At 36.4% G+C, this 16,609-nt stretch overlaps 1 protein-coding gene across 1 annotated transcript in view; it reads right to left on the reverse strand.

Moving 5' to 3' along the window:
• Positions 1-16,609, reverse strand: part of SHC3 (SHC adaptor protein 3) — a 35,069-nt gene that overhangs the window by 6,157 nt on the left and 12,303 nt on the right. Inside the window, exons 3-12 of the mRNA XM_070935663.1 lie at positions 16,101-16,171; positions 11,913-11,976; positions 10,160-10,279; positions 8,828-8,881; positions 8,198-8,249; positions 6,549-6,675; positions 4,302-4,434; positions 2,759-2,855; positions 251-383; positions 189-214 (exon numbers count right to left, since the gene is read on the reverse strand). Coding sequence (XP_070791764.1) covers positions 189-214; positions 251-383; positions 2,759-2,855; positions 4,302-4,434; positions 6,549-6,675; positions 8,198-8,249; positions 8,828-8,881; positions 10,160-10,279; positions 11,913-11,976; positions 16,101-16,171 — 877 coding nt within the window. The remainder of the gene's footprint in view (positions 1-188; positions 215-250; positions 384-2,758; positions 2,856-4,301; positions 4,435-6,548; positions 6,676-8,197; positions 8,250-8,827; positions 8,882-10,159; positions 10,280-11,912; positions 11,977-16,100; positions 16,172-16,609) is intronic.

Here is a 16,609-nt window from a genome sequence, read left to right on the forward strand (position 1 = left end):
GGAAGTTGAATCATGTCGTAATCTTTTTAGCCAATAAGTGTCCATTTTGAATCTCTTTCCAAGATTTGTACTTTTCAAACAATATAATGGTGGTTATAAAATTGTTGATCACTTAATAAATTTTCAAAGGCAAAAAAAAGATCATCTACTTCAAATTAGATTTTTAAAAGATGGTAAGATAAACTTACTCATGTCAAAAAGATCTTTTCCTGGCCTGCTGTCTTTGGTGCTTTCTATTTTTTCAGTAAACAAATGTTCAGCCTCTGTCTGAAGAGCATGTAGAGTTTCCATATTTATATGTCGTGTATTCACATACATTGGCATCTCTTTTGATAGATCAACATTGGATTTTCCTTCTGGCACACTGTAGATGTCCAGAGACCCTATGAAACCAATACATCCAATGAAAACCAATATATCCTGAATTCAACAGGTCATTTTGCTTCAATTATAGAAACTCAATTTTCACTCTTTGTCCATTATGTGGAATTCATTCTGTATCACTGTTGACCACAGCATTATTCCAATATAATTTTTTTCCTATCTTGTGAGCAATCAGACTTATGCAGTTTTTAAAATGTTTATTTGTTTCAATATTGATTTTATAACCTTGTTTTTTTTCATTTTCATATAGTAAAATAACATTATCTGGACACAAAAGCCATACAAACAGATAAGATAAAAAATGGGGAAAACTGTTAATAATTCTTGTCCTCTACAAGTACAGCTACCGTGTTTCCCCCAAAATAAGATCCTGCCTTATATTTTTTGAACCCCGAAATAAGTGCTTGGTTTTATTTTCGGGGAAGTCTTATTATTTTGGGGTACATGGAGCAAAACGGGGCTCCTCTTGCCATCTTATCTGATTTCCAGCTCTGTCTCCCTAATCCTAACCAGAGGAAATAGTGGGGACCGGCTGCACATACATTTAAATATTTGGGGGGGGGCTTATTTTAGCACATGTGCTCAAAAGCCCAATTGGGCTTATTATCAGGGGATGTCTTATTTTCAGAGAAACAGGGTAGATGTAATTATTATAAATCACTTAAAGTCAGTTAATAGCAATTCATCTGAAATACCACTGTTACTTTTAAAAGAATAGAATAAAAGTGACAGAGGAAGACAGCAGGAATTTTTAATTCATTTTGGAAAGATTCTTTGCTAAATAAAAAGTCTTCAAGTAAACTTACGGGGGATTTTTACAACAGAGAACTCTGCTAGATATGTTCAATAGCTAAAGATCCATAGTGTGAAAGCAAAATTTAACCAGGATAAAAATAGAAACTCTTCTAACACAATATCCTCTAATCTGTCAATTACAAAAGCCCATTTTGCTTGGATTCTCACACATATACTACACCGATACGTTACCACTTCCGAGGTGCTGGAAGGAACTCAAAGTGGTCAATGCCAGCTAAAGAACTGGCATCTGTGATTTCACATTGTGATTATTTATAATAATAATCACAATGTTCAGTTTTTTAGATAACAGTTGTCGAAAACCAAAGCGTACAATTTATTGATATCGCCATACCAGGAGATGCCAGAGTCAAAGAAAAAGAACTGGAAAAAAATCACGAAATATTGCGACTGACCATTGAAACTATGTGATTATCGATGAAACATGTAACAGTGATACCCATTGTCATCGGGGCACTTGGTACCATGTCCAGGAATTTTACAAAATACAACAAGAAATTGCAGCTTCCTGCTATAAAACCAGCGGAATTGCAAAAAACTATGCTACTTGGAACATCATACATTTTAAGAAGATACTTGGTTGATACCTACAGTAGGATGCTGGCAGCAACGCATATCAATCATCAGTGTCAGTCAATGTTATTTATGATACATTTTAAATGTTCAGTTGAGTGAATTTCATGTTTAATGAATAAAAGATAATAGTCACAAAATACAAAGACCTGCAAATAGAAGAACAACTGTGGCAAAAGAAAGCAAAGATGGTACCAATATTAAGTGGCACCTCTGGTACAATCCCAAAACATCTGGAGCACCACTTGAAAACCAATCAGAATGACAAAATCATGATTAGTCAATTAGTCAAAGCAGTTTTACTTGGAACAGCTTACATCCTACAATGATACCTTTTACACCAAACAGCAACATCTGCCTATCCTAGGTCCTTGGGAAGGACTCAACAGGTAGATAAAAATGCAGATCTTGTTCAGTAACACCAATGCCAATGCCAATGCTGTTTAGCAATAGCACTAGCACTTACACTTATATACTGCTTTACAGCTCCCTCTAAGCGGTTTACAAAGTCAGCATATTGTCCCCAACAATCTGGGTCCTCATTTTATCGACCTCGGAAGGATGGAAGGCTGAGTCAACCTTGAGCCTCTTTAAGTTTAAGCGGTGCGCCAGATTTTTTGGAATTATTACTTTACCCCATCCTTTCTATATATAATTCAAACTCCATCCAATCAAAAACAATGAAAGATGGGCACAAAAGCCAAACTCAGGAAAAGCCAGCTCTACATTATCTTGCATACTCTCAAAAAGGTAAGTAGGGATAGTATCATCTGAATTATGTGGAGGCAGGGGAATGTTATTCCATGTAGCAGGTCCAGTGATGGAGAAGGCATGTTTCTTGGGCCCTACTAGATAACTGAGTGAGAACCTACTGTAGAACATGACCTCTGCCCATCCAATCTTATTGGATGGGCAGAAGTAATTGGAAACATGCATGCAGTTCTGTACCTTGAGTATACATATAAAATACAAGAGTATATCTTACCTTGCCTGCTGGGTGCCTGTTGCCGGTCTTCACCACCCAGATCTCTAATGTGCTGGCTCTGGTAGAATGTTTGCTCTTTTCCCAATGCTGATGCAGACTAAGGCGGTAGTAAAAATATTCTTCATGCAAACATTACCTTTAAAAACTGTTATGCATTTTCAGTAGGTCTTTTTTTATGATTGGTCCAGGTGCAATTCCACCCAAACCCAGTCTTCGTTCATTCATCATGTATGACACTATGTCTGAGCATGAATGAGTTTGCATAGGAGGATGAGAGTAATGATGACCTTCTGGAAAACTGCATTCCTTTCCTGTTTTATTAACCCCTGTAATTCTAAATGACAAAGTTGGTATATTACATCTATAAAAGAAACTCCTCCGGTTGAATCACTCTCTCCTAATCAAAGAAAGGAAGGAAGAAAGGAAGGCAGAAAAAAAGAAAGGCAGAAATAAATAAATAAATAAACGAACAAACAAGAAAAAATTAAGAACTAAAGAAAAAAGAAAGAAAGAAAGAAAGAAAGAAAGAAAGAAAGAAAGAAAGAAAGAAAGAAAGAAAGAAAGAAAGAAGAGGGAGGGAGGGAGGGAGGGAGGGAGGGAGGGAGGGAGGGAGGGAGGGAGGGAGGGACAGGGAGACGACTATTTTAATTAAATTAGGAGAGTGTAAAGAACAAAAGTTACCAGAGCAGTGCTTTCCTTCACAATCTTGTAAACAGTTATTAAATATTAAATACATATGAAATAAATATTAAATATTTCCTTCATTCTATTATTAGATGCAAGATACCAGAACATTTAGAAACTCAGTTAATGCACACTGGAGAAAAACCAAACCAAACCAAAGTTACTTTCAAACATGACCAAGCAGGAAGGAGATCATCAGGTCATGCTATTATTCCTGAGGCAACTACACCAACATCTCTTTTTGGCCTATGGCTCACTTATGGAAACAATATAACGTACTGTACCATTGTCCTTATGCTACCTATTGCATTTTAAATGAAGATGCTACATACATTAGTATCTGCCCAAATAGTAATGGCATTTAGGGGGAGAAAAGCTCATAGATGCCTTAGATGTAAACTGAAACTCTAGTGAAGATCTTGTTCCCATGAGCAAAAGCAGTGGCAATACAGAAATAGAGATTTATGATTGCTCTTCTGCGTACAATTATACTGCCATTTTGAAAAGATGTTGCAGACCTGGACAGGATTTTTTAAAAAAGTTACAAGAAACGAGGACAATGGGTAGCTTTCATGGGTCAAATAAAAATATGGCAAGGAAGGACTTATACAATTATATACTTGGTACAGATAGATATCATATATATCATACTTGGCATAGATAAAATGAAGAGGGACAAGTATTTTATCCTCTGTTATGATATCAAATCTTTGGGTCATGCAACTACATGGATTGGCTGGAGAAGCATTAGCAAAGTACCTCTGTATCCTTTACTTCTCTGTATCTTTTAGGCAGCTGTTTTCAATCCACCTTCAACCTTAATCCTCTAAGTGACTTTCATAGGGATTGCTTTGCTTACCTGAGCAGGATCTGAAATAGGGGGAATTTTGACCTTGACTCTTTCATCCACTTTGTTTGGAAAACTATTGTAATAGGGATGTTCTGCCACTTCGCTGTCTTCTTCCATCCACAGTTCATCCAGACTTTGCATCCTGCAGAGAGATGCTCAGTTAATTGCTTCTTGATTTATCTTCATTTGTTATCACAATGAAACAATATTTTAATATGGGAATGGCTTGTAAACAAGGGTGGTTTTTTTATATTACAGAGTATCTGTGGATCCTAAAATTTGAAATAATGTGGGTGCATGTTTACTGTAGAAGTCATTCTTTTAGTCATTAAGCAATTACGACTATTTTATTTGGGTACTATTTCTCTCTGATGAATGAAGGCGAATACATATGTGTCCCAGGATGGTGTTGCAGGATCCAATCTGGGTCAGTCACCGGGACCAGAAATTTTGTCTTCTGAGCTTTCGGACTTGTGCTGGAGCCCATCTTCAGGGAACTTCTCTCTAGCAGAAGCCCTGAAGATGGAGTCCATCTTCTCCCTGAAGATGGGCTCCAGCACAAGTTCCAAAGCTCAGAAGACAAAACCTCTGGTCCCACTGACTGACCCAGATTGGATCCTATTTATTTCTGAGTTCATGTTGTCCTCCAAAGGGCAAATATGAAATGTGAGAAGGATGCCACTTTCTATCATCAATAGTGTGTTACAGATGGGATACTCTTTATTAGAATCAGGGTTTTATGCATTAGGACTGAAAGCTCTACTATGGTACAGTTTGAGTCCTCATTCCTTTAAACAGAATACAAATAAATCAAGAAAATTACTGAAAATTGCTCCAGCTCACAGACGTTTCAGTCCAACTCTAGATCTACTTTGAAGTCTGTTTTATAACAGTTATTCAAAGGCTAATAATAACAACAATATAATTTATTCAATTTATGAAACCACCTCATCAGAACTCAATGATATACAAGTACCACCTTGCCTTGCCTCATTCTCAATAAACAAGTGGGACAATTCAGATGTCTAAGGTCTTCAGCATAAAAACATTTGCTCTGTCTCCTATCTTATGAACTTATTTGTCCCATTAAAAGACATCCTAATAAACTTTATTGCCCCTTCACTGTCTTAGTTGCAGAAAAATAATCAAAATAATATCATATTATATTATGTACAGGTAGTCCTTGACTTACAACCACAATTGAGCTCAAAATGTCTGTTGTTAAGTGAGACATTTGTTAAGTGAGTTTTGGCCTATTTTACGACCTTTCTTGTCACAGTTGTTGAATGAATCACTACAGTTGATTAGTTAGTAACCCGGTTGTTAAATGAATCTGGCTTTCCCATTGACTTTGGTTGTCAGAAAGTGGCATAGGTGATCACATGACCATTGGACACAGCAACAGTCATAAATATGAACCTGTTGCCAAGCATCTAAATTTTGATCACATGATCATGGTGATGCTACAAAGATCATAACTTGAAAAAATGTCACAAGTCACTTTTTTAGTGCCATAGTAACTTTGAACTGTCACTAAATGAACTGTTCTAAGTTGAAGACTACCTGTATATCAAATATATAATATAGAGAGTTGTGATAGCACAGTGGATAGAATGCAGCATTGCAGGCTAACTCTGCCGACTGCCAGCAGTTTGATTTTGACTTGCTCAAGGTTGACTCAGCCTTCCATCCTTCCGAGATTGGTAAAATGATGACCCAGATTGTTGGGGGAAATATGCTGAGTCTGTAAACCACTTAGAGAGGGCTGTAAAGCACTATGAAGCAGTATATAAGTCTATGTGCTATTGTTAAATATATACCGTGTTTTCCCAAAAATAAGACCTGTCTTATATTTTTTTGAACCCCGAAATAAGCGCTTGGCCTTATTTTTGGGGAGGTCTTATTATTTTGGGATGTGTGGAGCAAGTTGGGGCTCCTCTTGCCATCATACCTGATTTCCAGCTCTCTGTTTAAATATTTTTGGGGAGGGCTTATTTTTGGGGGCAGGCTTATTTTAGCATATGCACTCAAAAGCACGATTGGGCTTATTATCAGGGATGTCTTATTTTCAGGGAAACAGGGTAATATAAAGTCTCAAAAGAGAATTTCTTCTGGCATGCAGTTATCATATCTAAACACTCTAGTTAAAACATTTGCAGCTAGATCTAGTATTAAAATTCTTGAATAAAATAATTCCTTGTTACTTCACTAAATGAAGAAACTTGTGTATATAAAAATCTCAGTGATACCACTCACCTGTCTTGAAGTGCTGGAATCTTAGAGGGGCACTGCAAATATTGCTTAAAACGAAGTTCAAATGCTTGCCCTATGGTACTGATTATATCCTGTGCAAGACCATCACAACATTCAAGAATATGACATGCTGGAAGTGATGAGAAAACAAGACCATTATTCGAATATATCCCCAGGAGAAATCTGTATTACAGTTTCCAGTTTTATTTGCTGACTTTTATAAATATGAGAAATAAATAATCTAAGCAATGTTAATGGCATCATACTGGCACAGTTTTAATTCTTGATTAGGAGCGGTGCAGAGTTTGATATAAAATGAATGGCTAGATAAATGTTTTAAATAAATAAATAAAATTTTATCTGACCACTAGACCATCCCTGGAAAGAAAAACAAGAAATTGAAGATCTGACTGGAACTATAGGATGTCTACTCCTGGTATAAGTGGTTAACATGTTTCATTTCTTTGATGAAGTTTGATACATTGATTAGTCTTCAAAGTATCTCAAGACCATGTTATAATGCATTTCTAGTCACTCCTTAGCCAAAAGAGTCCCCAAAGTGTCTTAAGCATCATCAAAAGTTCTCTTGCAGCAGTTTACTTGAAAATCTGCAAAATCAACTTCCTTGCAAAATCTGGTGATGAAAAATTCACACACAGAAGAAAACTAGCCCACCTCAACTTTTGAACTCTGCCACTCCATTTGCAAAATGTTGAGAATACTGCCCTTCCTGTTGGAGGACATAGATTTAAAGGGACAGGGAGCCAATCCAGGAGCATATCCTGTTTTCCCCAAAATAAGACATCCCGATAATAAGCCCAATCGAGCTTTTGAGCACATGGCAATAAGGCCAAGTGCTTATTTCAGGTTTCAAAAAAATATAAGATAGGGTCTTATTTTCGGGAAAACACGGTAGCAAATGCTACATATCTAACTATCCTCAACAAAGTTCTTATGAAAAGTTCTTGAGGAAGCAACATTATAAATGTAAATTAATCTCGCATGCAGATGCAATGCACTCTGCTGGACTGGCTGTTAATACAATCATTCTTCTTCCATTGCAAAGAGCTATGGTGCCATAGTGGTTAGAACGCAATATTGCAGACTAATTCTGCCGACTGCCAGCAGTTTGATTCTCACCGGCTCAAGGTTGACTCAGTCTTCCATCTTTCTGAGATTGGTAAAATTAGGACTCGGACTGTTGGGGAAAATATGCTGACTCTGTAAACCATTTAAAGCACGATGAAGCGGTATATAAGCTCTTATTTCTAATATATGAAAGGATGGGAGAGTCAGTCTCAGATCTTTGATTATTTTATTAATTTGCCCCTCATCATTTTGAAGGCAAACAAAACTCCACGTTGGTGACAGGAAGGGTATCCCACCATTAAAACACTCTGCTAGCTCCATTCAGTTGCCCAGACTCCACCCTGCAAAGGGTTATGGGGTCATTAAAAGAAATGAAGTGCTTTAAACAAATATCTGAACAAATAAATACAAGCACACTGCTAGCCAAATACCTATAGAAAGCCATTAGAAATAGAATAATTGAAGAGAAATAGAATAATTGAAGAGAATCTCCTCTAATTGAAGACAATTTGAACAATACGTTTTCAAAAGGAAGATGAGACTAAAGATAAGACATTCTTTACCTCTGTGATTAACAGGATCCTTAGCTACATATGCGACATAGTCTGTTGTATCCTGTTGGAAGAGGATAGAGTATAAAAAAGTGAAGCATCTATCATGAATATGAAAGTTTCCTTTTGTGCTGATTCAGAGGTCAGTTCAATTTTCATCTGAATCTTTGCAAGCTGGTACTTATGCCTGGATCCCACAGTGACAAAAACGTTAGAAATATCAATCACATTAGATTTTAGAACAGATACATTGATCAAGCAAGCATTCTCAAAGTCTTGCATAGGTAACTTTGTAAAGCAACTGAGCAGATCTTTAGGTTAGAAAATCAACTGAAAGCTTAAGATGCTATTTTCAAAAATTGGCTATAGTTTTCAAAGTCCATTAAATGAAGCTCTTAGAAATTATGAAATTATTATTGGTAAATCTTGACTAAACTTCATCCATACTGTAAACCCCGCTGAAAATATGTTCATGTATCACAAGCATGTTCAAATAAACTGAACATTTTTTTGTCTTTCTCCCTTACCACTAAGCAACAAGGGTGTAACAATTAGCATTTTTTTTCCCAAGAAAGATAAGTAATAAATTTGGCACAATAACCTCTTGCATCAATGGCAAATGGTAGAAAGGAAGAGACTTACCACATCTACTCCAGATGCAAAAGAAATAGATTGCATATGATGGTTTGCTATAATCTGTAGAGTTAAGAAAACATAATGTGTGAGATACACAGAATGCTAATTTTCCTTTTTTTTCCAGCTGTGTTCTTGAGTATGTAAAAATCAGAAGCCCAAATTAGAAATACAAGGGTGACAAATGTCATGTATCTCTACGCCTCCATTTAGAGTACATTCAAATGACAACTCTATCTGTAAGATCTTCAAGAGACATTCAGATGTGAAGCTGGAATTTGGCAATGAAAGCCAATGTCTCCAGGGGTGAAATCTACTTACCTTCCCTACCGGTTCGGAAGTGCGCGCTCTGAGCACGTGTCACATGTAATTTTGTACCCTCTGCGCATGCACAAAGCCTTCTGCACATGCGCAGAGGGTAAAAAACAGATTACTTCCTGGTTAAAACCAGGAAGTAACGACATCCGGGTGGGTGGGCGGAGCCTTGTGCTGCTGCCGCTACCGGTTCTCTGAACCACCTGCCGCCAAACTGATCCGAACCGGTAGCATTTTACCCCTGAATGTCTCCCTTTGCCATCTCCTTTTTTTAATTTTAATTTTTTAAATTACAGTATGGCTCTTAATATACAGACAGCCTTTCATTATTAGATGCTTCGAGAATCAATGCAAAGAGCTAACAACCCCAGTTTAATACTTGTCCCCATGACATTGTTCTTGTCCATGGTTTACATAGCCCTACCCTACTGTTTTCTATACTGACAAACACCCAATCCTTTCTCTTTAAACCACCAAAATCACATCACAATGCTGTGTAAAATTTGTAACACTGGTCTCTGGTTGAAGTTTTAGGCATACTAAAAAGCTAAATTATTCTCTTCTTTCATTCCAATTTGAGTACCTTTTTCTTTATGGGTTTAAAATCAAGATCCCGAAAAGGTGTACATATTCATTTCTTTAAAACATTAACATTTATTTTTTCTAATTAAAAAAACCAACAACACATAAATATCTAAAACAATTAATCTAACAACATACAAAGCAAATTCACAGCTTGAGAACAGCATAAAAATAACTATGCAATGAGGTATCCCTGATCATTACCCACTTTACATCTGCAGGAAGTATTGAAGGGATGGGAAAATGATCTCAATTATTGGTGAGTTCAAATGGAAGAATGGGCCTCTTGAGTTATACACGTGTACTTATATTTTTATTGAAATAAATTGGATATTCAAATGTTTGTTCGTTTTTTTAAATTATGAGAATTAAGAATGGAAATAGCTTGCTCACACTAACCATAAGAATTTAAAAAGAGAGAATGGGTATGACAAAAATACCAACCTGCTTGCAGTCGGGAGTCATCAGGTTTAAGCTGGTAGTAGATATATTCAGACTGATGTTCATTCCTGCAAACTGAAGATTGCTCTTCCCCAGAATATTAGAGAGAGCTTTACTTGGTGGCTGGAAAAATAAAATGCACATCTTTCAGTACTCTATCCCCATTTGATACCATCTGAATCCCACTGAATAAATTGACACCTCTAAAATGAAATAATCAAGAACATGACAATTTAATCAACAGTGTACGGATGCTTTAAATACTGATTTAAAAGAAAGAGAAAATACTATAGGGAAGAAAAATGGATCTCATTTTGTATAGCTGAGAGATGGAAGAAATAGTTTTAAAACTGGAATCACTAACCTTTTCTGGAAACTGGAACCAGTAACCCTGATTACTGGTGAGAATTTGCAGGATTGCAAATCTTAAATCATGTTTAAGATTTTTTAATTATTTGTTTTCAAAAAGCATTTACAGATAGTCCTTGACTTACGACTACAATTGAGCCCAAAAATTCTGTTGCTAAGCCAAGACAGTTGTTGCGTGAATTATACCCCATTTCATGGCCTTTCTTTCCACAATTGTTAAATGAATCACTGCAGTTTTAAATTGATTGTTAAAATGTGAGTGCATGCTCACATTTGTGAACTGGTAGAGAAGGTAAGTGAATACCAACCCTGGTGTGTACCCTGGCTTTACTTAAACTAGCCCTTTAAACCTGATTCTTCTCCAAGGACTAGGAGTTAGAGCAGCAGACCCCATGTATGATGATTGGATTGCTAGAGACTGAGCTATTTTCCTACCAATATTTGGATTTATTTGGTTGTGTATTATATTGTCTCAAATTGTTTAACATAGTATACTAGAGATCAGGGCCGGATTTTCCTATAGGCTAACTAGGCTTCAGCCTAGGGCCTCAAGATCAAGAGGGGCCTACATTCCCTACATTCAAATTGTTAGCAAAATTAAAATTACACTTTCACTATAGGTGAAAGGGCCTCATAAGTGGAATAGCCTAGGGCCTCTTTTCATCTAAATCCGGCCCTGCTAGAGATGCAATGGAGTTGGGGAGCTTGTATAATCAACCAACCAACCAACCAACCAATCAAAAACTTATCCGTCTCCATTCTCATTTTTTAAAAATAAAGTTTGAGAGCAGTGACTATTCAGCTCCACATAATTCTATTAACAATTGCTGAGATTCTTGATAGATTTTGAGATAAAATAGTATTAGTAGGTTGTCTATGATTGGATAGTAGAAGTATGACCCTTTTGAAACCTACTGTGTACCACTGAAGTTTGACATCAATAATACACCATGATTAGAAGCAAGGCATAAAGCAGTACAGTGCCCTAAACCCCAGCTGAATGACTACCAGTAGTTTTGGTTGTTTCATTCCATGTCATTTGAGTTGAGAGATGACGTACAAATCAAATTTATCTTGCATACTTAGTGATATCCATGTGAAGCCAATCATCTGGAGGTTTTGTTTACATTGTTACAATTATATAAAAGATACATACCTATCTCTTGTCTACAAATTAATCCCACAATAGTTATGGATATCCTGAGGGAGCCACTGGATAATATTTGAGGGGAAATAGGCATGGATTTACTCAGGCTCATTTCTGCCTTGATGCACACAACCTGGCTGGTTAATTTTGGGACTTTTTTCGAAATACAATTGGAGAAGGGCATGATAGTTGGGCAACAATATAATAGTAAATCAACAAATAAGTAATTAAGATTACTACCTTTCTTCTTTTAAAAGCTCCTTTGGTTCCTGGCACAGCTTCACAAACAAGGCCAATCGCTTCTCTAAAAAGATGGAATAGGATGTCAAAAGCAAATGCTTATGCTATTTTTCTTCATTTATTTTTACAAACAGGGCTTGAAAATCTAAATTGGTCCCTTATGGCATTTATATATGTAAGAATCTGCAGAAAAATCTGGTTAAAATTAACATTGTATGATATTAGGCAGTTGAAATATTGTATATTTTGACAATTTCATAACTTGCATTAATTGTGCTAATAGGAACAACAGGATGACTCAAAAATCAAATTTTCCTAGAGAAATGTGAGTTAATAACATAATACATTTTTAATGCAAGGGTTTTCCTTCTACCCGAAAGCTATTTTTTGGATTTCTGGAATCAATGAGATTGGTTTTAGATTAGATGTAACAGGCACTTCCATACCTAAAAGAGTATATGAACATTTATTATGAATCAATGCAAACAGTCTGAATAAATACATGGCAAACTCTGTCTTAATTTTCATTTTCTTGCAGTTTTTGGTTTAAATGCACACAAGCACATAAACATACACCAACACAGAGCACAATCCTTCACAATCAAATCAGGTCAAATAAACTCTTATTGAATATGATGTCAGAGTGCTTTGTTACAGAAAAAGACTCCTCAGTCTTAATATTTACTTCTATTATAGAGTGACTGTTAGTATTATTAGTTGTATGCTGATCTATGACTGAAATAAAATAAAATGAAATATAATGTAAAATAAAAAATTAGTGTCGAATAACCTTCATAGTTCCATAGCCAAAAAGGATTGGTGATAATTTTCTATAGATACAGGTAGTCCTTGATTTACGACCACAATTGACATAAAGGATTTATGTTGCTAAGTGAGACATTTGTTAAGTGAGTTTTGTCCCATTTTATGACTTTTATTGAGTGATAAATGTTGAGTCATAAAAGTATTCTTAACATTAATTAAGCGAACCACTGCAGTTGCTAAATTAGTAACATGGTTGTTAAGTGAATCTGGCTTCCCCATTGACTTTGCTGGTAAGAGGGTCGGAAAAGATGATCACATGGCCCCAGGACACTGCAACCGTCATAAATATGAACCAGTTATCAAGCATCCAAATGTAAATCACATGACCAATGGGATGCTGCAACGGTCACAAGTCTGAAAAATGGTCATAAGTCACTTTTTCAGTGCCATTGTAACTATGAACGGTCACTAAACAAACTGTTGTAAGTTAAGGTTTACCTGGATAGGAAAACTAGGACTGATGCAGAATGATCCATGGTGCAGAATTACCATATACAAGAATAAAGAACTCATCCCTTCCTTCCCCACAAACCATTTTGCTTAGCATGTTTTAGAGAGGATTTCATTACCTTACATGTATCCAAACCCTTTTCAGAAATACAGTTGCTTTTTTCACTTTTCATCCACAGTATTGCCAAGACTGTATTTTTTATTATTATCAGGAGCTTTCAGGGAGATTGTATCAGTGGTGGGTTGCTACCGGTTTGCCCCAGTTCAGGCGAGCCAGTAGCGACGATGATGAGCTGAGAGCGAACCGGTTCGCTCTGACTGTCAGTTGGGCCCTCCCGCCCACTCCTGCGTTATACCTACCTATATTTGGTCATTTTTAGCCCAGCTGAAAGGTGTGGCAGACCGGATTGCCCCGCCTCAGCTGTTCCAAAATGCAATGCGCTTGCGCGGAGCAAAGCAAGCATCCGCAAAGCAAACCATTGATAACACCAGTTGAAACCTACCACTGGATTGTATGATTGTTGAAAGGCAATATTACATAATACAGAAGAGATGGTGTTTCTGGAAACTTGACCCTAAGATACTTAGGACTTTCAAAATAATTAGTGCTTGGAAGAAGGCTTAAGAACAGACCAGAAGACTGTGAAGATGATACATGAGGCAGATTCCCTAAACTGGATTCTGTTTCAACAGCTGCAAAAATATTGTTTCATAGGACGTGACATAATAGTTGCTAGCAATCTTTCCTCTGCTAGCTGTTTCCTATGCTGGGATTGGAACTGCAAGGAGAAAGAAAGAAAGAAAGAAAGAAAGAAAGAAAGAAAGAAAGAAAGAAAGAAAGAAAGAAAGAAAGAAAGAAAGAAAGAAAGAAAGAAAGAAAGAAAGAAAGAAAACTGCATGCTGGGAGTCTTATTTGTTTGTTTGCTGGCCAAAGCAGAAACAGGGTGACTTCTTTATACCCAGCATAGAAAAATAGCAGATAATCAGGAGGAAGGATTGGTGCCTCTTATCCTTTCTGCCTAGGCTAACAAATCAGATGATAAAACTCCAGATTAGCCTAGCAGAAGTCAATTATTGTTTAAAAAATAGCAAAAGAAAAAGTGGGAAAGACTGAGTGGGTTTATAAATAGAAGAAGACGACATCTTATTCACATATAAAGAATTCTAGTCTATTCCCTGAATGCAACAGGATGACTGTCCGATAAAACCCTTTTCTGGAAACACCAAAATTATCAAAAGGTTTAAAAAAAGTATGGCAAAAAGAGGGTTAAATGCTGGCTTGCACTTGTTAACCTTTTTGAAGCAATAGACAAGCCTTCTCCAATTTGGTGCTGTCTTCATTGGAAGACCAGAAGCATTGGACCTCTATTTCCTGATTTCCACAGCTGACAAGCATTCCCAGAAGAGCATCTGTTGGCAAAAAAAAGTCTCCAATTCTTTCATGGATGGGTGTTTATGATACATCTTGCTTTCTTGATCAGAACTGTCTATTGGGCCAGAAAAGGATTCCCAACCAATTAATAATAGGGCTATTGGGGCAAAGAAGGTAGAACAATGCATAAGTAAGATCTATCCTCCTTTCTTCTTCTTCTTCTTTATGGCATATGTCTAGCTGTTTATATACATATAATGATGATTTTTAATATAGGCTCAAACCCAGAGGTGGTATTCAACTGGTTCAGACCGGTTCAGTTCGGTAGCAGAAATTGTGGGGGTGCATAATATCCTCACTTTCAAATATATATATATGTATATACTCTTGTGGATTTATAGAATCAATCACAGCTTTGAAACTAGACAGAAGCTGTATTGAAAAAGTGTTCTGAGAAACAGTGTGAATGTATTTTACATTGAAAACATTGATCCAAAATTTACAGCAGCAAGCTTTAAAGATTAGACTCAAGCAATATAGTAGTTACAATATTTCCTGCCTTAAGAAACATTTCACATGACAAAACAGAAACAAATCTTAACTTGACATATTGTGTTATTTATCTGGAATGTCATACATAAAGCAGCCTTTTCCAACTGGGGACATTTCCCCATAGCTCAAATAAAACTGAGCTGCATTTCCCAAAAGCTTATTGCTGTTAATAAATTTGATAGTCAGAAAAGGGGTGTCACCAGGCTCCTGTTTTGTTTTGTTTTTGCCATATAGATTAAAACAGCATCCTCCTATTATATTTCCACTGTGAGAAAGCAGAAAAGTAAAGCTGCATAGGGTATATATTCTCCCCACGGTCAAGCTCAGTTTGCTAACTCATAGGGTTGATACCCTAATTTTCCACTCCGAAAAGGTTGCTGTCTGCACTCTTCTCAATATCTCCAAGTGGCTGGAAAATCACCTACCAATCACTGCATTTCAGGTACAGATAGTCCTCGACTTATGACCACAATTGAGCCCAAAATTTCTGTTGTGAAGTGAGACATCCGTTAGGTTAATTTTGTCCCATTTTATGTCCTTTCTTGCCACAGTTGTTAAGTGAATCTCTGCAGTTGATAAGTTAGTAACCCGGTTATTAAGTGAAATCTAATTTCTCCATTGACTTGGCTTGTCAGAAGGTTGCAAAAGGGGATCGCATGACCCTGGGACGCTGCAACGGTCATAAATATGAACCAGAGGACAGTACCCTATGACTATCATTACCCTATGACTATCATTAAGTGTTGTACCTTATGATTCTTGATGAACGTATCTTTTCTTTTATGTTCCCTGAGAGCATATGCACCAAGACAAATTCATTGTGTGTCCAATCACACTTGGCCAATAAAAAATTCTAATTCTAATTCTAATTCTATAAATATCATCATCAGCAACATGCACTATTGCTCGTATTTGTCTCCTTCAAGTAAATTAATTGAACCTGATTCAAAATACAGTGATGGGAATGTATGTAGAATATATCATCTTACCTTGTTATTTGTGTTCTAGTATTAAAATCCAGAGATTTCATGGACCGCAAGACCTCTATACATCCCAAATACTACAAAGAGGAAAAAGTGTGCATATAAATATATCTGAAATAAACTTTGTATAGCATAATCCATACTCATACTTTGATAGACGGAGGTTGTGATTTTATTTATATCTCTTTTCCAACAAATAGTCCATCAAAATGTCTTGCTAAGCATGTATAGTAAAATAAATCCCAACAGCCCCTTTCTTATTCTTATTTTTTTTTACACTTATACAGCAGCAATAATTGTTTTTTATAAATTGGAGCCCTCCCTTTGTTTTCTTCTATTAGGTTAGAAACCCCACAGAAGGCCCTTTCGCTAGCATGCGTGCATATTTTTAAGCATACTATTATTAGTCTAGGTTGCATAATTAGTTAATGCTGCAGAAAGTCCCTTATGCTTATAATTTAATTTGATGCTACCAATAATAACTGTGCAAGAATAGAATGAGTTAGAAAATTTGC

Source organism: Pituophis catenifer, unplaced genomic scaffold (assembly GCF_029215685.1).
Source record: "Pituophis catenifer annectens isolate HBS135680 unplaced genomic scaffold, rPitCat1.0.hap2 SCAF_2, whole genome shotgun sequence".
Lineage (NCBI taxonomy): Eukaryota > Metazoa > Chordata > Lepidosauria > Squamata > Colubridae > Pituophis > Pituophis catenifer.